The sequence below is a fragment of the Balaenoptera acutorostrata genome, chromosome 8 (assembly GCF_949987535.1).
Source record: "Balaenoptera acutorostrata chromosome 8, mBalAcu1.1, whole genome shotgun sequence".
Classification (NCBI taxonomy): domain Eukaryota; kingdom Metazoa; phylum Chordata; class Mammalia; order Artiodactyla; family Balaenopteridae; genus Balaenoptera; species Balaenoptera acutorostrata.
This window is the reverse complement of record NC_080071.1, coordinates 58,717,996-58,738,112: the sequence shown is the minus strand read 5'-3', so window position 1 is coordinate 58,738,112 and position 20,117 is coordinate 58,717,996. Positions and strand designations below refer to the sequence as shown.

General features: G+C 35.3%; 1 protein-coding gene across 2 annotated transcripts; it reads left to right on the top strand.

Annotated features, from left to right (window-relative positions):
- The first annotated feature begins 121 nt into the window (after window positions 1-121).
- TYW5 (tRNA-yW synthesizing protein 5) lies at window positions 122-18,462 on the top strand. 2 transcript variants are annotated; one of them, XM_007190484.3, is made up of 8 exons: window positions 122-245; window positions 5,113-5,267; window positions 9,557-9,626; window positions 12,092-12,136; window positions 12,764-12,901; window positions 14,651-14,738; window positions 15,146-15,262; window positions 18,044-18,462. In XM_007190484.3, the coding sequence occupies exons 1-8, from the start codon at window positions 168-170 to the stop codon at window positions 18,298-18,300; spliced, it is 948 nt and encodes a 315-aa protein (XP_007190546.1). In that variant the 5' UTR covers window positions 122-167; the 3' UTR covers window positions 18,301-18,462. The 2 variants fall into 2 exon arrangements, with proteins under 2 accessions (XP_007190546.1, XP_028024427.1); XM_028168626.2 differs by lacking the exon at window positions 5,113-5,267 and having other exon boundaries at window positions 164-245.
- The last annotated feature ends 1,655 nt before the right edge of the window (window positions 18,463-20,117 follow it).

Genomic DNA, 20,117 nt, shown 5'->3' with positions numbered 1-20,117 from the left:
CCCAGCCCCGCGCTCGGAACCCGCCGCTCTCGCGACTCAGCCGGCCTCGTGGACCTTTTCTCTCCCGGACCTTTTCTCTCCCGGACCTGTTTCCGGGCGGTCCGCGCGGTTGGAACGTGTTAGGGCCGAGGTTCCCAGGACTTGGAAGAGGACGGGCGTGAGCAACGATGGCCGGGCAGTGCTTCCCGGTACCCCGGCTCGAGGGCGTTTCGCAGGAGCAGTTCATGGAGCACCTCTATCCGCAGGTGAGGCCCTCTTGCGGGGCAGAACCGCGGGAAGCCGGTGGATACCCGTCCCTAGCGCTCCAGCGGCTCCGAATTGGTTTCTTGCGATCCAGGGTGTGGGGAGGAGGTGGCTGTCGGCAGAAGGTGGCTGGTTGGCCCGGCGGCCAAGGGAGAGGGTACATGGGGGATGTTGACTGGCTCATCTGTTAAGTTTTCCGTTCCACGTTTCTGGGGAGCAGGTTGACGGCAGAGCGCTGGCTACGAGAAATATTTTGCCTGAGAAGCCCTGCTAGCTGCTTAGCGGCCTTGCGGGAGTCTGATTACAAAGTCTTCTACCGTTACCATGGCAACCCAGGGAGTTCCCCCACCCCCACCCCACCCCAAGTCTTCCATTGGGTTTCCTAAAATGTAGAGGAGGTTTCGCCCCCAACCCCAGCCAGTGGCTTGAACGGCGCCTGCCAGTATACGCGAGTTACTGGATCTGAAGAAGTTTTTCACTGCACTGAGCCAAAAGGGGAAGCAATGGGAATCCTCCGACAAACTTCCACTGGTCTTGGATTCTAACTAACGTGGGTTCTAGTTCAGACGTTCGATTCTCTTATACGTATAATTCGAACCTTAGTTCTCAGAGAAAAATACTAATGGGGAAAAAAAGTGTTTTTACTTGCCGTGCTTTGCAAGGGAATCCAGGCTTCAGAAAAACTAAGAATAAAGAGGCCAGCAGATATTTACAGAAAAAAAAAAAAACCCACAGGTTTACAGTTAGCCTGCTCATGAGAAAGAAACCCGCCCCCCCCCCAGCAATTTTACTTGATATTTACATCTATAAGGGTGGTCATTGAGCTACAGTCCTGAGTATTACAAAAGTCAGGGATGAAGTTTTTTTCTTTTAGGAGTTAGCAGCCTATAGGGAGGATTCAAGCCTTAATTTATTTGGGAGACTAGTGCTAGATAGGTTGTTGTCCTCCCTACCCCACCGCAGGACACGTTAGTATAAGATGCCTTCAGGACAGTATTATGAAGACCAAATGATGTATGTATGTGGAAATGCTTTGGAAGATGAATAGCAAAAAGTGTTTTGTAATTTAGGCTTCCCAGACAAGACATGCAATATGTCATAAAGCATCACTAAGCTTCATAAAGTGGAAAATTACAAACAACACTCTGGTCACAATGTAATAAAACTAGAAATTAATAACTAAATTGCAAAACAAGACATTTTTACCTGAAAACACTAAAGAAAAGCTGTGAGGGGGTATAGTCCTATCAGATTTTTAAACATGTTTTAATATTTAATAGTGTGGTACGGGTGCATGAATAGACAGACCAGAGGAATAAAATAGAAAGTCTGGATGAAGGCAGATGTGTGTACACACACACAAGTATTTATCCAGGCTCTGGAGATATTTATATGTATGTGGAAATTTAGCATGTGATGAACATGACATTTTAAAAATCACTGGGGCAAAGATGAACTTTTAAATAAATGGTGCTTGGACAAGTGGATGGTCACAGTCATTTAGAAAATGATAAAATTAGATTTATATCTGACACTGTACACAAGAGTGATCTCCAAATGGATCAGAGATCTAAATAAAAAAAAAGAAACTACGTTAAGTACTAGAGGAAAACATGGGTAAATTTCTCTGCAATCTAGGTCTATGGAAGGGCTTTCTAACTATGACTCAGGTGTGATAAATGATTAAAACTGTACATAAAATACAAACTGGGAGAAAAATATTTGCAACATATATTTCATTAAAGGGCAGTAAAAGCCCATGTATGTAAAAAATTTTTAAAAATTAATGGGGGGGAGGGCAAAAATCTGATTAAAAAATGAACAGTTGACAAAAAGATAAAAACGGCATCTAAACACATGAAAAGATGTTCAGTTTTATTCATAAGAGAAATTAAACTGAGATACCATTTATCTATAATATTGACAAAAATCAGAAGGCTTTAATAATAATATTCTTTGTGGATCTGTGAAGAAACTGATACTCTCACGTTTTATGTCAAGTAGTACAACCCTCATGGAGGGGAATTTGGCATATCTAACAAAACTGTTGATGTGTTTATTTATGATATAGCAATTCCTCTTTCGGAATTTACTCTGGGGATACACTTCCAACAGTATGAAAATTTCTAGTGTTTATTATGCTTGCAAATTATTACAAATAACCTAAAAACCTATGCATAGGAGACTGATTAAATTGTCCATTTACACTAAGGTGTACTAAGCTGTAAAAAAGAATGAGGGAAATAATCTGAACTGATAGTAGTGATTTCCAGGATATATTTTTAAATTTTTTTAAAAAAGCAAATTACAAAAACAATACATAATAAGACACTTTTTGTATAAAAAAGAAGGGGAAATAAGAAAGTATATATATTTTTGGTCACTATGCAAAAAAGAAATACAGGGACGATAAGCCAGACATTAATGAGACTGGTTATCTATAGGGGATGAGTGATTACGAGGTGGGTGATTATAGATGCGGTGACCTTTTTTGTATAATGTTGACTTTGGAGATCACGTTACTGTTTTATATTCTACAATAATAATAATAATAAAATTAACAAGGATGAGGAATGGTTCAAAAAAACCAACCAAACTCTAATATAGAATATAAAAGTAACAAGTGAACCTAAGTAAGGGAGAGGAGAAGAAGTAACCTAAGTCACTTTTGAACACAGTACTTTGATTATATATCAGTCTAAAAACAAAAAGAACTGTAAACAATACTGAATTCTAGTTTGTAGACTTTTTTTTACAGTGGTGTAACTTAGCAATTGCAAAAGCACTTATTGTGAATTCTGGGATTGTACAATTGATTAAACATTGAGGATGATAGGAACCAGGTTTCTCACTAAGAGAAGGGAGTTTACAAATATATAAACAATGAATATTAGAATAAATCTTGTGGTATAAGATCAGAATTAGGTATCCGTATTGGACGTATCGTGGTTCATCATACATCCATTAATTGTGTGTGTGTGTGTGTATAGTACATATTGAGAGAGAAAGAGAAATAGATAAATAGATATAACTATATGCATATGCAGAATATGTGTGTGTATATATATATTTGGAGAGGAGAGAGTGAATATATACACACCTTCATGTGTTTCCTAGCTCTGTTCACTGAGAAGGCCTAGAAGTAATGACACACCAATAGTCATAAACACAGTCAGAACCCAGATCATGGTTTCTAAACAGCATTCCCCACTAGAAGAAACCAGAGCTGCTTGAAGAAGTGACTAGAGGGCTGGGACAGAGATGTAAAAGGATACTGGATTGTGTTATTTTTCCATAAAGTAAGAAGTGCTGGGGTAAAACGTCACAAGAGCCAGCTCGAAGGGACTCCTGCTGGCCAAATCTGGGATAACTTGAGCATCAAAATTATATCAGTAGATTATAACTCAGTGAATAAAGTAAGTGAATGGAGAAGTTAGAGCTGATTTTTACATTAGAATACCAATACATGTACTAACATGTAGAAGGTGATGGAGTTTTTTCTTTAATCACGATTTTTACACTCATCATAGCAATACTTGATTGAGGCAGGAATTACCAGTTGATCAAAATTAACATCATAAATAATAGGGAAAATATCATGTGCTACCTGATGTGTTGCACTGAGAAAGACACAACATTGCTTTTGTGGTACATTCTTTCCAAAAATGAGTAACCTGAATCTAATATGAAGAAACATCGGATAAACCCAAGTTGAAGGGCATTCTACAAAATAACTAGCCTGTACTCTTCAAAAATGTCAAGGTCATAGAAGAGAGTCTGAGGAACTGTTCCAGAGTAAAAGAGATATAGTAATTAAATACAATGTGGCATCTCAGAAATAGGGAAAAAAATATAGAGGATATTATAAGGATGATTAGCAAAATTTGGATACAGACTGGATTAAAGTATTATATCAGTGTTAAATATAATTTTTTTAAAAATTTATTTATTTATTTTATTTATGGCTGTGTTGGGTCTTCGTTTCTGTGTGAGGGCTTTCTCTAGTTGCGGCAAGCGGGGGCCACTCTTCATCGCGGTGCGCGGGCCTTTCACTGTCGCGGCCTCTCTTGTTGCGGAGCACGGGCTCCAGACGCGCAGGCTCAGTAGTTGTGGCTCACGGGCCTAGTTGCTCCGCGGCATGTGGGATCCTCCTATACCAGGGCTCGAACCCGGGTCTCCTGCATTGGCAGGCAGATTCTCAACCACTGCGCCACCAGGGAAGCCCAATAATTTTGATAATTATTCTGTTATAAAAAGAATGTCTTTGTTCTCAGAAAATATACTCAAGTTTTAGAGATAAAGGAGCATGATGTCAGCAACTTACACTGAACTAGTTTAGAAAAAATTAAATTTAAAATGTTTCTCTCTGTACACACATAACAAGAGTGAGAGCAGATGGTAAAGTAAGTGGAGCAAAATGTTAAATTAACAACTAGTGACTCAGAGTAAATGGTATATGGGAGTTCTTTGTAGTGTTCTTACAACTTTTCCATAAGTTTAGAATGGTATCAAAATAAAAAGTTGCAAACAATATTTGAGTATAAAGCACAAATTTTAATGTCGTATTTTTTGTCATAAATAACACTCTAGAGAATGCTTTAAATAATACTCAGATTTCTCTTGTTTCTAAGCTTATGGTGGCACTTCTGTTTTGTTTGGATTTGTTTTCCTAATGTTAAAATTTTGTTCTAACTATATCACATGGGTCCTCTTCCTGTTTTAGTTACAGCATGAATTGTCAGAAGGTTTGATTTTGAGCATCTTGGGATAAAGAATCATTTCTTATTTGTTTTTATCCCTTTATTACCAGATACAGCTCCTGATACATTGTTGGTTTTCCCTAATTTTTGGTTGATTTTTTCCACACAGAGAAAACCTCTAGTGTTGGAAGGAATTGATTTGGGGACATGTACAAGCAAATGGACGGTGGATTACCTAAGCCAAATTGGAGGGAGGAAAGAGGTGAAGATTCATGTTGCTGCAGTTGCCCAGATGGACTTCATTAGTAAGAACTTTGTGTATAGGTATTTTCTTCTGAGGTTTACTCTCGGGATACACATAACTTTATTTAAACCTTTAAAATATTTTTGCATTATTATACAAAGACCATATGGCATTTTCTCTTTTGGCTAGTTTGATATAATTGTGGAGTAGCTTACTAAGTTTTAAAGAATGGCTTTTAAAAGACAAGAATTCTGAGCTTACATAATTATACAAAGACATTTCCAAAGACCATTTTAAAAATATGGTGTCTACCCAATACCTTCTGGAGTCATGGAAAGAGCAGAATTTCTGTAACTAGAGTTAGATTACATCTAAAGCTCGGTGTACTTTATTCATTCAGTGCTTCATTAATTAGTTGATCCTCCCACATTAGTAATTGTTATCTAGAGTAATAAATTCTAAAGTTTTCCTTTATAACCTCTTTTGATTTTTAAATGCCCTATTTTGGGAATATTTTTTAATTCCAGATTGTTTTTAGATAAGTATAAGCTCATGTTTTCTTTTTCTGCCCTCTCCAGAAATATAAGACAAGTGGTTGCTATGTTTGGTATAATCTTTTATCAACTTGGATAAATCAGGCTTAATTTTCTTTTTTGTCCAAATAATCCTAAATACTTTAAAATTCCCTCATGGTTGTCATTTTATGCTTTGGAATGTCTTAAAAGTAAAAGATAGTTAAATGCTGCGGAATATCTAAACTTGAAAGCTTTAAATGCTACTGTCTTATAGATTTAATATGCTATTTATTCCCATGAGTTTATTCCCTTGAGTTTCACTAAAAATGTTAAATTTAAAAACAAACAACTTTCAAATTCTGAGCACGTGCAGTTCCCAGCAAATTCAGTCTATTGAAAAACCATGTTGTTCACAAAAGACTGATTTTTAAAGAAAGGTGGCTTTCACTGTTCCTTCCAGAGTTTAAAGATGAGTTAAACAGAGCTTCTAATGTCCAGGGCCATTCTTTTCTCCGTAGAGTTTCCCAAGTTCATATAGCAGCTTGCCAAAGCATTTCTCGGTTTTTGATCCTTTGAATATTTGCCATTACAGTTTTGGTTTTTAATAGGCCATGGATTGAATTTAATTACCATAAATTTTTTCAAGTGTAAGAACTTTTCATTTTTTATTAAATCAAGAAAGTGGAAGAAAGTGCTGGAATGATGAGCATTTTTCAGCCTGCAGTTAATGATGTTTACTTTCCAGGGAGCCCAATGCTGTAACAAATGGGTATTGAAACTTCATCTTGAGTTGCCTTGATGTTATGTCATGTCCTATAAACTTTTCAAAACATGTTTTGAAGCACGTATATTATGTAATAGTTCCTATTCCAGCTTCCTCTAAGCCTTTCACTGCAGCTACTAAGGAGTTGCAAGATTATTTTCTTAGAGTAAGAAGGAAAATAGATTTAGTCATTTTGGGCAGTTATCAGGGAGTAGGAAAGAAGGGAGGCATCTAGACCAAAGACAGAGACTAGAAAGTAAGAAAACCTACGCACATATATAATTATTATCAGTTCAGTTTAAGGTTGCATTTCTGCTTTTTAAACATTTGAAGATAAATATGTTTCCAAGTCTTAGCTTTTACTTCTCTCTTGGTAGCTCTAACTGTTCTTCCAGAGTCAGTATACTATAAAAAAGAAGAGCCTTGTGTAGTGAAAGGATACTGTTGGTATTCTTCTGGCCATAAATTTTTTTTTTTAAGTCTGAATCTTATATAAGCTTTGCTTCACTGCTTCTACCTATCACATCATCTGACTCCTATCATCATCCTGCTCTCATTGTTTGTTATACTTTCATCATTCCTGATCTTGATTTTGCGAAGCAGCCTTTCCAAAATGGGGAGCAGAACAGTAAAGATTTTTTTTCTTCTTTTTCTAAATGTTGGTAACTGCTGCATGCTGCTGCATTATCATTGTTGTTAACCCCACCATCTGTCCTTTATTGAACACTTACTATATGTCAGGTACTGTGCATCCTAGATTATATTACTCATTTAAACTTCTGTGAGGTACATTTTTTAAATAATAATTATACAGATGAGGAAATGGAAGTTTAAAAACGTTAAATAACTTACTCAAGATTGTATAGCTCGAAATGATGGAACTAAGACTTATACCCAAATTTGCCTGACCCCACCAAGTCCTAATAATCCTAACCCCTCTTTGATACTACCTCCCTTACTGGTCTGTATGTCAGTCCAGACGAGTGGAACGTCTATAGCAGATGCCCTTCTTATCGAAACATGCATAGGATAGATAAGACCTTAAGGCCAAGGAACTTAACAATTCACATACCTCATTTCCTCTTCTCTCAGCTTAGTTTCTGTAGAAGCTCTGACAGGTACTACGACCTAAAGGAGAAGGTTGCTGGGGCACCCGAGTTCTGCTTCTCTGGACTGAGCTACTCTATCTGGCCTCTTCTTGTAAAGGTCTTGGGTTCTCTCTAGTAAAAAAGCTAAGCCTTAGCAACTGCACCAATTTCAGAGGTAGTTTTGGCCCAGAGAGGCTTCCACATTGTTCCCAAACTCTTCAAAGATGCTTTGGTAGGAGTGAAGAGTATATAGTGAGGTCAGAGATGGAAAACATTGAACAAATAAATTTGTTGATATTATTAGCCAAAACTATAGTAGTAGATTGGTCTGAGTAGATGACAGACTCCTTGGAGTGCTCACTCTACATAATTATCAGCAGTGTGTCCTCAAATTCTGATTGACACTTGCTAGTCCATAATCTGGCGTCAGACTCACTCAGCTTTGCAAAAGGATACAAGGCAGGAAACAGTATTCCAGCAGGATAGAATCAGTGGGAGTCCTTATACCAATCCAGAAGCCATATTTTGGCTCACCAAGTGACAGCTTACTTGTAAGGGAACAAGACTGACTATAGAGGTGGATGCAGAAACACCGTAGCTTAGTTAAGCCACTTAGTCCGCAGAAACCAGCAGCATGAAATGGCTAATGACCTTAGCTTCTCAGTTCCTCCAAGGACCATACTCAGTTACTGAGTCACACGGCACACAGAGAAGCCAAGTTCTCTGCTTCCTAACAAGGGGTTTCGTTCACTCACCATCCTTCTAGTCTAGACATAATAAAGAAAGGGTCTTTTTATTTTTATTTTTTTTTGGCTGTGTTGCACAGCATGCCAGATCTTAGTTCCCCAATCAGGGATTGAACCTGTGTCCCCTGCAGGGGAAGCATGGAGTCCTAACCACTGGGCCGCCAGGGAATTCCCAAAGGGTCATTTTTTACAATAAACAATGTTACTTGTTCTAACAGCTGACATTCCACATTTATCTTAACCCAGTATGTTTCTAGGAATACATTGCAAGGTCATCTTACAAGGAAATCTTACCTCCCCAAGTACAGATATCAAGTGGAAAGATATTTGGTAATAAGAGTGAAAGATTACAACTCTTAATCAGAGGTGTGGAGGATGGAGTACAGTGAGCCAGATGCTTTTGAAGTCATTGTCTCGATGTTCCTGATAAGGTATCATCTAGGGGGCAGTACATTTGATTCTAGAAGGTTGAATGGATAGGATGTGATGCAGAGAAAAGATAGCCCTTCAGGCTCAAGAGTGTGAGGTAAAGGAAACAAACTTTGCTTCTGCAGTGTTCAGCCCTGTTCACCAGGATGGAAGGAGACAGGCATTTGGGCAGAAATATGTAAGAAGAATAAAATTTGGTCACTTCACTGGAATTCCTGAGCTATTCCTCAGAAGCCTGAAATGATAGAGGGTGGTACAGGAGGATGAGAGCAGTTTTGTGTGCTAGTGCCAGAAGGCAGGTGAGAAGCAGAGGGGCTTTGTCTTCATTGGACTGTTTGCTTGTTGTCTCTTCCGAAGTAGCGTTGGTATTGATAGCTTGCCCCATTCATCACAAGACTTGTTTTGCCAGGACACTTGAAAATTAGTAACAATAAAAGCTTGAAAGTTGGTGTATTTTCAAAGATACCATATATACCATAGAACCAGAAACATTTTTCTTAACAGCAACTTGGAATAGAAGTATATTGATATGAGAAGGATCCATCTGTACTGTAGATCTATTTGAAATCAGACAACCTAGGTCAAATAAGCTCAATGCTAAATGAATTTTGAAAACTTAGAATTCTACATAATAGGTTATAATAAAAATTATGGATATTGTAAAACAAGATAGATCAAACTCCAACAAGCAGTGTATGTGTATATATATATATATATACACACACACACACATATATATATACATACACATATATATATATAGTGACTAGAGTACTACTAGATGATTTATTGTTACTAAGTCCAAGGATTCTTTTGTGTTTATTTCAGAACTTTACCTTTTGGCAAGTTGGTTCAGAGGGCCTCTGAAGAAAAGCATAAGGAATTCTTTATTTCAGAGGTAATTGCTTTTAACACATTTTCTTAAGAAAGCATTAATATGTAAATACTAAATTGTTTTCTTATAAAAGAATATTAGATATGTAAGAACTATAGCCTTCCATATATCCTAGCTGTGTTATTTATTAGGTCTCAAACCTTGTCCAAATTATCTTTCTGTGCCTCAGTGTTCTCATCTGTGAAATAGGAATAATAACGGTACCTATTTCATAAGGTTTTTGTGACAGTTAACTAAAGAAAATCTATAGAGTACTTAGCACAGTGCCTGACACGTAGGAACCACTCAACTAAATGTTAGCTATTAATATTCCTCTGAAAATGCTTTGGTCTGATATGCCAAGTTCAAATGCTAATGGATAACTTTATTTTCATATCTTACTATTAGACTATTTCTATATTTTATTATTGTTATTATCAATGTGATTTGTATTGTGTGTATTTAATGTTTGTTCAGAATTAAATGCAGAAGAATTCATATTTACATTATAATCCAGCTTTAAATAATTCAGTTTAAATGTCTTGAGATAAGGCATTGAGGTTTTTTATAAATACCTTTTTAAAAAAAAATTTACTCTGTTATCTCAAAAGCACATTTGAAAAATAAACTGCTTTTTAAGCTTTGAAGAAAGCTATTGTCTGCATCTGAGCCAGCTGGGCTGTTGGTCAGTTTGGTGGTAAAAAGTGTTGTGTTTTCACAGTTCTTTCATCGGGTAACGTTTACGCTATATCCACCAGTATCCCTACAAACTCCAGAAATCTGTGTTCTATAGTATGACTAGAATATCTACTAAAACTGAATCTATTAGCTATACCTGAAAAATGTTTTTTAACGTTACAGCCATGCTTTAACATATATGTTCAGTTGCCCTTTGGTATCAGTCCTTTCCTGTCCAAGGGTAATGAGTGGCACAGATGTAAATAGCCATGAAATGTCAAGTGAAGCAAAAGAAACAGAGACAAGATAAAGGGATTAAAGTCTAAAAACTAGGGTGAGCGTGTAAGTAAGATGAATATGGACTCTCAGTTCAGTTCTCTAGGAAGCATATGCTGAGATGGAAGTGTAAGTAAGATGAATATGGACTCTCAGTTCAGTTCTCTAGGAAGCATATGCTGAGATGGAATTAGGACTACAAAAGGTTTATTGGGGACTAACAGCTGTGAAAGGAAAGGAGAGGATTGAGAAGAGGGTGCCATCCGACAGTGATACAGAGCAAACTGTCTCTCTGCCAGCTCAGTGTGGAACTCCTGAGCGAAGACCACCTCTTCGAGGAGTCCTGTCTTGGGTAGCAATGTCTAGGCCTTTTACCATCTTGCTTAGTCATTGGCTGGGGCTACCCCAAGAAGAGCATGACCTTTAGTTCAAAGGGTGAGGTGGACCTGCAGGAGTTAACAGCTGGCAGCTGTAACTTAATCACACTCCTTGCAAGTAAGTTATGAATCCTTTCTTGAAGGGGGGGTCTGCGGTGCATCTCTGTACCTGCCACATGAATTTGCCTTTTAAATCTTGAAACATTAGAACTGGTAGAAACTCTTAGAATTTTGAAGAACATACTTTGAAATCTATTTAGCCAGTAATACATTTATGGAACTTATTTGATATGGTACTAGTAAAAATTTTAAAAACAGTGAATCTAGGAGTTTAGTAAAGTTTATGAACAGAGATGTATAATATATTGTTAGGGTAAATAGGATATATTTTGAAGTTTGTGTTATAATGGTCAATGTAAGTATAAAAGAGGCAGAATTCTTGAGTTGGGTTGCCCCTGTGCTTGACCTGATATATCTCAGTTCTCTAATTATTACAGGAAATGCAGGCAATACAGTGCTTCATAATTCAAATAGTTCCCTATTAGAGCTACTCAGTGAAGTTATAATGACAATTTTTTAAAGCATCAACTTAAACTTATTACTGTGAAATGACATATTTCTAATTTGTACATGAGCTGACTCTTAAGGATTTGGGTTGAGAATTATATGATTAGGGATAAACTTAGCTTTATAAAATGCAATGTTTCAGATTAAAAAAAATTATTTTTAAAAGTATAAAGTATTTTATTTATCTTCTATTCTACATTTATATTAGTTTGTCGTTGGCCCTTAGCAATGCTATGAGATCATATGTGCTATACAAATGGGAGTTCTTTTAAGTCTTAAGACACTGTTAAGATTGTAAATAATTTGGAGTATGAAGTCTAAATTAAGCATTGTGGCTTTAGATGTGGTATGTGTGTGTCGCCTTTCGGATTTATTTTACTTAATGTTTTGTGGATCCTGTCGTTATTACAAGCAGCATATAGAGACATTTCTTCATACAACCACCAGAGAGCATTAGTAGAAAGGGTAAGAAAATGGAACTTTTTCAAAAATGACTTAAGAGGGTTAGATTTTCAGATTCATTTCCTTCCATCTTTACTTTCTAATATTTTTAAGTGAATACTGATGTTGTTTTTCTTTGGGATGTTTAAGGATGAGAAGTACTACCTACGATCACTTGGAGAAGACCCTAGAAAGGTAAGAATTCTGAATGTAACAAGTTGTCTAATCTCTCCACAATTAAGAAATCTGCTCTACTGTATATTTTACAGATGGCCATTCAGCTAATAAAATATAATCTAAAATAATTATAAAAATCCTGGATAATTCATATATATGTATTCAGAATCAAATTGATATGGACACAGTGTTAAGGAGTGGTCCCTAAAATGATCAAGTCAGATTCTATTTTTTCTCTTTATGGCACTATTATTTCTTTAACTTCTTTTATTCTTCTCCCTTAGTAGTACCCACAGGTTTTATGTAATTGATAACATTCAAGTTGATGACTCCTAAACTTAAATATTAGAGTAGATGGCAATTGTATGATTCTTGCTTAAAGTAGGAAGAACTTTTCTATTAATGAAGCATATTAAGCTTAACAATAGTGACATTGTTGAATGTCTTGGTACATAGTCGGTCATTCCTTCAGTCGAAAGATCATGCGTTGGCTATGGTCACATCCTAGTATTTTAAAGCAGTGAGCAGAGTTTTGCCCCATTCCTCCTTATTATCATGGGCTCTGATGGCAGCCTTAGATAAAATAAGCATTATGCTAATATTGTGTTTATTATTAAAATTCTCATTATGTTTCTCTCAATGCAGGATGTTGCAGATATCAGAAAGCAGTTTCCTTTATTGGAAGGAGATATTAAGTTTCCAAAATTCTTCAAAGAAGAGCAGTTCTTTTCCAGTGTTTTTCGAATTAGCTCACCAGGGTTACAACTTTGGACCCACTATGATGTATGCTACATAAATGAGAAATCTAAAACTACAGTAGCTCTTTAGAATTTATGGACTTAACATTCACAGTTTCAACTTTCTGGAGGTTACCCCAAAGATCTTTGACATGTAATTTGCTGAAACATGAGGTTTGAAAACAGGTGCTCTGCAAGGCAGTGGTATGGGAGTGAATTATTTTAGTTAATGCCAAAGCCTAGTTAGTTTCTTATATTTGCATTTCTCTGTGGTCTTATTCTTGGTTCCTCATTATATATATACTAAGTTTTTTGAAGTGTTTTTTTTTTACATGTGAAAAGTAGACACCAGATGAGGGGGAAAGCTGCGAAAGTGGGGAAAATGTTAAGGTTGTGGTATGAGGATGTTGAAGTGATACATGACTAGATGGAACCATTGTTGAGGAGAAAGGCAGAAGTTTGTAGAGAGCCATTTCCAATTATAGGAATCTGGGGACACCTGAAGGTCTTAGGTTATATATCCCTTGAGCATGTCAAGTGTCTACTGTATTTATTGAGCAGCAAGATGTGTAGAGTATTGACCTTGATCATTTATTCTATGGTGTTACAATTTTATTTGCTTAAACGTATGCATATAAGTATCTAAAAATATTAAAAATCTAGTATTGTGTTTGGTTTGGTGTTGGGTGGAGAAATTTAGAAAGCTTAAAGCAATACCTACTAGGTTTCTAAAGATAAAAGAATATTTTGAAAAGTTCTGAATTAAATTTAATAAAGTTTTAGAAGTGTGTTTTACAGTTTAGCTGAAGCCCTCGGGAGGATTTTAACATAGTAACTCTATAATTAAATGAGATAGATATAAAGTCTTAGCATATTTTTTAAGGTTTTATTTACATGAATGATAAGGTGAGAAAATGATGTGTTAACTCATACTTTTTAACTGTATTCAGTGACTATATTTTATGTAGTATCCATTTTATCTTAAATATAAAGTTTTTCTTAAACATAAAAATAAGTCAAAGGAATGCTAGTTATATAGTTAAAGTTTACATAAGTCAAGGGTTAGTGGTAAAAGGAGAAATGCTTAGGTAGAAGTGATATGTACTCAATAATCATGAATATATCTTGCTTAGTATATATTTTAATTCCTTAGCTGAGAATTATGCAGCTCTGCCTTTTAACATTTTTCAAAATTTGTACTAATGTAGTGTACCCCTACAAACACAGGAAAAGTCAGGATTGCTCCATTATTAATAGGTTCATCAAGAAAATTTGCCAAGTTATAGTCCTATAGAAATAATTTGGAAATCAAGATACATACCTATAACCAAATTATGGTTGGCCATATAGTAAAAGAGTTCAGCAGTAATTGCAGCAGTACCGTGTATTTTCCCAACACCTGGTTTTCCTAAGTGCTTTCAACCTGTTGTCTAATTTTGGCCTTATAGCATTCCTTGACAGATAAGTAAGATAGATACTTACCAAGGGGAGCCTCAAATAGGTGTAACTATACTTGCTGTCAGAATGGTGGAGCAAAGGCAAATAGTTTTCTGACTTCAGATTTCCTACCAGCGTGCCAGTCCTGCCCATTTTAAGACAGTGTTGGAGAAATAACGACACAGTTGTGTAACACAACTGTTTTCCTTGTTAGATTACAATATTACTGTAAGTTTTAGGTAATGTGAGTCAAGCTTTATTAAAGAATAGGATTTACGGTTAACTGTTTGGAATACCATTGGTTCTGTGTATTTGAATTTTAGGTACTGCTTATTCATAAGTTCTTATTCGTCTTCAGGTAATGGATAACTTCTTAATACAAGTGACAGGAAAAAAACGTGTTGTACTATTCAGTCCTCGAGATGCCCAATATTTATATTTATCAGGTACTATTTTTTTTTTTTAAGTTTAAATTTCTGAAGTTTTATTTATTCAGGTAGTTTTTTTTTTTTGAATCACTTCATTCTCATAGAAAAACTTTGTAGGGCTTCTTCCTAATTATGATGTATTGTATTCTCCATTGTGTACGTGTATACATGTGATGATAGGCAATATGAAGAATGAGATTTTCAGATTATCTTAATTATATTACATGGATGTCAGTGGTTATAAATAAAGGATGGGTTATTGAAAATTGTCTTAGGTTTCAGGAGAATAGTAATCATTCTCACATTGTGAGTACACAAAAGTAGTTGTACAGGAAAAAAATAAATTTTCAAATTTATATTTGTGGTTACTTTTTAAAAAAGTGCTAACTGCTCAATCCATATTATCCTTTTTTGGAACTTTTCAGGTACTAAATCAGAAGTACTGAATGTAGATAACCCAGACTTAGCTAAATATCCACTGTTTTCCAAGGCTAGACGGTATGAATGTTCCCTTAAAGCTGGAGATGTATTATTCATTCCTGGTAAGATTTCTAGACTTCAGTAATTTGCTCTTTGTAATATTTGTAATCTGTCATCCATCCATTATATGATTTTTTTAGTAAAAAAATTTGTTAGATGTATCCTGTCATACACAAGATGATTTTTATACACAGATGTGTATGTGTTTAAAGTATGCTTAGACAAATTCTTACAATATTAACCATCTTGTTTTCAAAGGCAACCTATAAATATAATATTATTATACTCTAAGTTCTTTTATTAAAGGATATCAAACAAGATACTTTATTATCTGGGAGAAGATTATACCTCATTGTACTTTTAAAATCATTTTGTTTCTAAAATATTAACATGTTTTAGAACTGTCACTTAAGTATTTACCAAGAAATAGTAAATATATTTCAAAGCCAAGAGAGATCAGAGATTTTATTAAATATCAAAATGTTACAGTCTTAATACCTATGATATCTTTTGTTTGCATTATTTTTCTACAGTCTGAATTAGTGTCACTTAATTTTTTTGAACAGTAAATAGGCATTAGTTATTGTTAGTAACCAGTGATATAATTAACATCTGTAATTGTTATGCAAAACTGAATACCTGAAGATTATAAAATCATAATTAAGATTAAAGGGATGCATTAACAAATTCTATTTATATAGTTTTATTTTCTATATCTAAGTTAATATGCTTATAATAATAACTTTTCAGTGACAATAAAATTAAGTTAAAAAGTATTAATAATAATATGATGATCTCATTTGGGACTAGATTATAAATTCTTGGAGGACAAGGAACCATGTTTTGTTAATATTTGTATTGTCCTGATAAAAGGTCCTTCACATAATTGTGTATAAAAATTTGATACCTTGACTTCTTAATCTTCATTGAAAACAATGAGCACATTTTTTTTTTTAACATCTTTATTGGAGTATAATTGCTTTACAATGGTGTGTTAGTTTCTGCTGTATAACAAAGTGAATCAGCTATACATATACATATATCCCCATTTCTCCTCCCTCTCGCATCTCCCTCCCACCCTCCCTATCCCACCCCTCTAGGTGGACACAAAGCACCGAGCTGACCTCCCTGTGCCATGCGGCTGCTTCCCACTAGCTATCTATTTTACATTTGGTAGTGTATATATGTCCCTGCCACTCTCACTTCGTCCCAGCTTACCCTTCCCGCTCCCCGTGTCCTCAAGTCCATTCTATATGTCTGCATCTTTATTCCTGTCCTGCCCCTAGGTTCTTCAGAACCTTTTTTTTTTTTTTTTTAGATTCCATATATGTGTGTTAGCATATGTTATTTGTTTTTCTCTTTCTGACTTAGTTCACTCTGTATGACAGACTCTAGGTCCATCCACCTCACTACAAATAACTCAATTTCGTTCCTTTTTATGGCTGAGTAATATTCCATTGTATATATGTACCACATCTTCTTTATCCATTCATCTGTCGATGGACACTTAGGTTGCTTCCATGTCCTGGCTATTGTAAATAGAGCTGCAGTGAACATTGTGGTACATGACTCTTTTTGAATTATGGTTTTCTCAGGGTATATGCCCAGTAGTGGGATTTCTACAACCAGCACATATTTTTTAAGTCCATTGCCATTACTTAAATTTTGGGGTTTTGTGTCTTGAGAGCATGGTTAAGGGTGATGCAGTTCTCCCTTATTCTGTATACAACTTTAAAAGAAGAAAAAAAAACAAAACAAAACAGAAATACTGAACATTTGCATATATTTTGAAGTAAGAGCACAAGTCCCATCTTTGGATGTAAATTTAACAGAATGGTTACCTTTTTTTCCTGTTACATTGAATATGGAAAAAAAGGTTCTGAAAGAAAGAGTAGTTAAGATTAAAACCATGTTTGGAACCTAGTTTTGTAAATCAAAATATTTTAAGCTTTTGTTTCTCCTAGAGCACTCAGTCAGAATGAGTTTGTTTCTAAAATTTAGCATCTTACAAATCTTCCTTTCTCCTTTCCACAAGATTAAACTTTTTTTGGATGTGACTAGTATTTCACCTTTATTATATTGTAGTGTTGCTTTAGTATTTCTGTAGCACCTGTGTTTTGAAAATAGACTCAATTGAAAACAAAGAAGTAAGCTTTCTAGTGGAAGTAAAATATTAATTAGCTATATGATAAAAGTTTACTCATCCTCTCCACAACCAAAATATTTGCTTTAGTTTTATATACTTATTATAAAGGAGCTGAAAGAAATATAAGACGATTATAATTGCATTAGAAATGTAAAACTGAGGAGGCTACAGTGAATGCAGATTCAAGCAAGTTAGAAAACCAAATGCAGCTTGCACAGGAAGTCTTTGAGAGCAAAAGTAATGTACTGAGTCAGAAAAGGTCAAAGATACTCCTCAAATAATTGAAATGTTCTGTGTATAAAAAATGAACACTTTAAAAAAAAAAAAAAAGAACACTTTTGATGTGGTTGTGTGACTCAGGAAGTGTAAACAAGTAACACAAAACACAGTCCCAAATTACAGAACTACAAAACAAATATAACTTTATTATGTCTTTCAAGTTAAAAGGAAAAATTGCTACTTCCAAAGGTTTTAAACGTAGGGTTGTGCTATTGACACTTTAAATTGGTTGGCAATTCATAAAAGTTAAAATGATTCTGTTAAAAGCTGGGAGTGTGCTAACGAAGGGATCTAGTTACAAGAATTATTTCTTGCATTGGCTATAATGCAATTCGTGATATTTCACTGACATTTTGGGTTTTTTTTTTTAACTGTAGCTTTTATTTTTAACTTTTTTTTTTTTTTTAAACTTCTCCAGCTTTATGGTTCCATAATGTAGTATCTGAAGAGTTTGGAGTGGGAGTGAATGTCTTTTGGAAGCATCTTCCATCTGAATGCTATGATAAAACGGATACCTATGGAAACAAAGATCCTACAGCAGCATCAAGAGCTGCACAAATTTTGGACAGAGCCTTAAAAACCCTGGCTGAATTACCAGAGGAATACAGGGACTTCTATGCACGGCGAATGGTCTTGCACATTGAAGACAAAGCCTATAGCAAAAACTTTGAATAAATATTGAAGTGAATGCAGTGAGCATAAACTTTTAAATACGGTTCAACTCAAATATTGGAAAAGTATAACAAGATGTAAATTATTTTTTTAAAGATTTATCCTTTGTTAAAATAGGAAAGATAAATCAATCTCAGATTTACAGATTAAATAAGTATGAAGGCATGTTTGTGTGGTTTCTACTTAATACAGATTGTTATGGTTGAAAAAGTGCTGCAGTGGGACAGCTCTTTAGCTTTCAGGTGCAAATAACTAAAAATCCAACTTAAAATGACCTAAACAATAAGAAAATGTATTGAATCATTATACATGAAGTCTACCGATAGAAGGGGCTTCAGTATTTCCATTCCAGTGATTCAGAAGGGTGACCAGGAACCTTTGGGGGTTTTTTCTCCCGTTTTCAACTGCAGCATTGGCATCATCCTAGTGCTGGCTACCCTCGTGGTCATGGGATGGTTGCCAGTAGCAGTTGGGGCCGTGTGCATGTTCATTTACATGAAGTGGAGGAATCAGGGAGGATTCCAGGGGCCCTCTCTTAACATGCAAAAGCTTTCCCAGAATTTGCCGCCAGATGCTTGGGTCTCATTGATCTAAAGTGGCTTAGACCTGTCCATCCCTCAGCCAGTCACTGGTAAAGGATATGGAATAACTCTTAGGTCAGTTGGGGCTACTGGAGCTGGAAGTAGAATCCGCTGCCCCTGAGACACATGAGGTATATATATGGGGGCAGAATGGATAATTTTTAGAATCAGAATCCAGATAAGGAAAAAGCATGGGCAACGAACAATATGTACTACATTAATCTTTTGAGCTTTTTATAACATACAGATGCCTAGGCCCCATCTTTGTAGACTCTGATTCAGTATTTTGGGGGTTTGGCATAGGTATCTATTTAAAAGAACTCATAGATTGTTTTGATGCATAATTAGGATTGAGAACAACTGGATTAGATGATAGTGATTTGGACTATTAGTTTTGTGATTTGTCCAAGCAAATGTTTAATCTGATCTTGGTTTTCTTGGTACCCAGTAAAAGGCCTGCCCTTTTCAGTTTTTGAATGTCAGAAAATATTCCAATCAGTTTTAATTTATACCTATGGCTAAACTTTAACCTAATTCAAGTTTTCCCCAGTAGATGTTTTCTGCCTATCCCCCTTTTTTAAAAAAAATTTCTTTTAAGAATGAATACATGAGAGATCCCAATAACGTCATTATTGAAGACAATCAGCGATTGTATGTGGATCTATGCCATTCTTTGTTTTGCACCTAGTAATTTTATTGCAGTGTCACTGAAGAAAGACCATATATATTTACTGAATACAAATGTGCCCATCTAAAGCAATCTGAGTACATCGATTTAGTGCATTTTAATTATGGAGAAAACTTTCTTTTAAAAATAATTCATCCACTCATACCGTGTTTGGAGTTGGATTAATTTCAGGTATAAAAAGCAAATTACAACAAATAAGAAAGGAAAAGTATATAAAAAATTGTTCTCAACTTCACAGGCATCTTTGGGAAGAGAGAATGAAGTTACTCAGGTCAACAAAAGTAAGTCGGTCAAAAAAATTGTTTTATATCTAATTATTAGATTTTGATTTTTATTATTTCTTAGGTTAAGCAAAGAACTTCTTTAATGATTTTCTTTGGGAAGAAAAAAAAAGAGCAAAACCCCTTTTAGTTGGAATAGTATTTAGAGTCAGCTCTTTAATAAACCCTTTTTTTTTTTAACCAGTAAGAGAATCAGTGCAAAATATGTATGTCCACAGTCATGTGGAAAACTAGGAAGTAAAGCTGAGATTACAATTTGCCTAACGAATA

Excerpts from the sequence above, each read along its gene's own strand:
- TYW5 (XM_007190484.3), top strand. The coding sequence starts at position 168 with ATGGCCGGGCAGTGCTTCCCGGTACCCCGGCTCGAGGGCGTTTCGCAG. Across the intron at positions 246-5,112 it reads TGGAGCACCTCTATCCGCAG|AGAAAACCTCTAGTGTTGGA; the intron begins GTGAGGCCCTCT and ends TTTTCCACACAG. Across the intron at positions 5,268-9,556 it reads AGTAAGAACTTTGTGTATAG|AACTTTACCTTTTGGCAAGT; the intron begins GTATTTTCTTCT and ends TGTTTATTTCAG.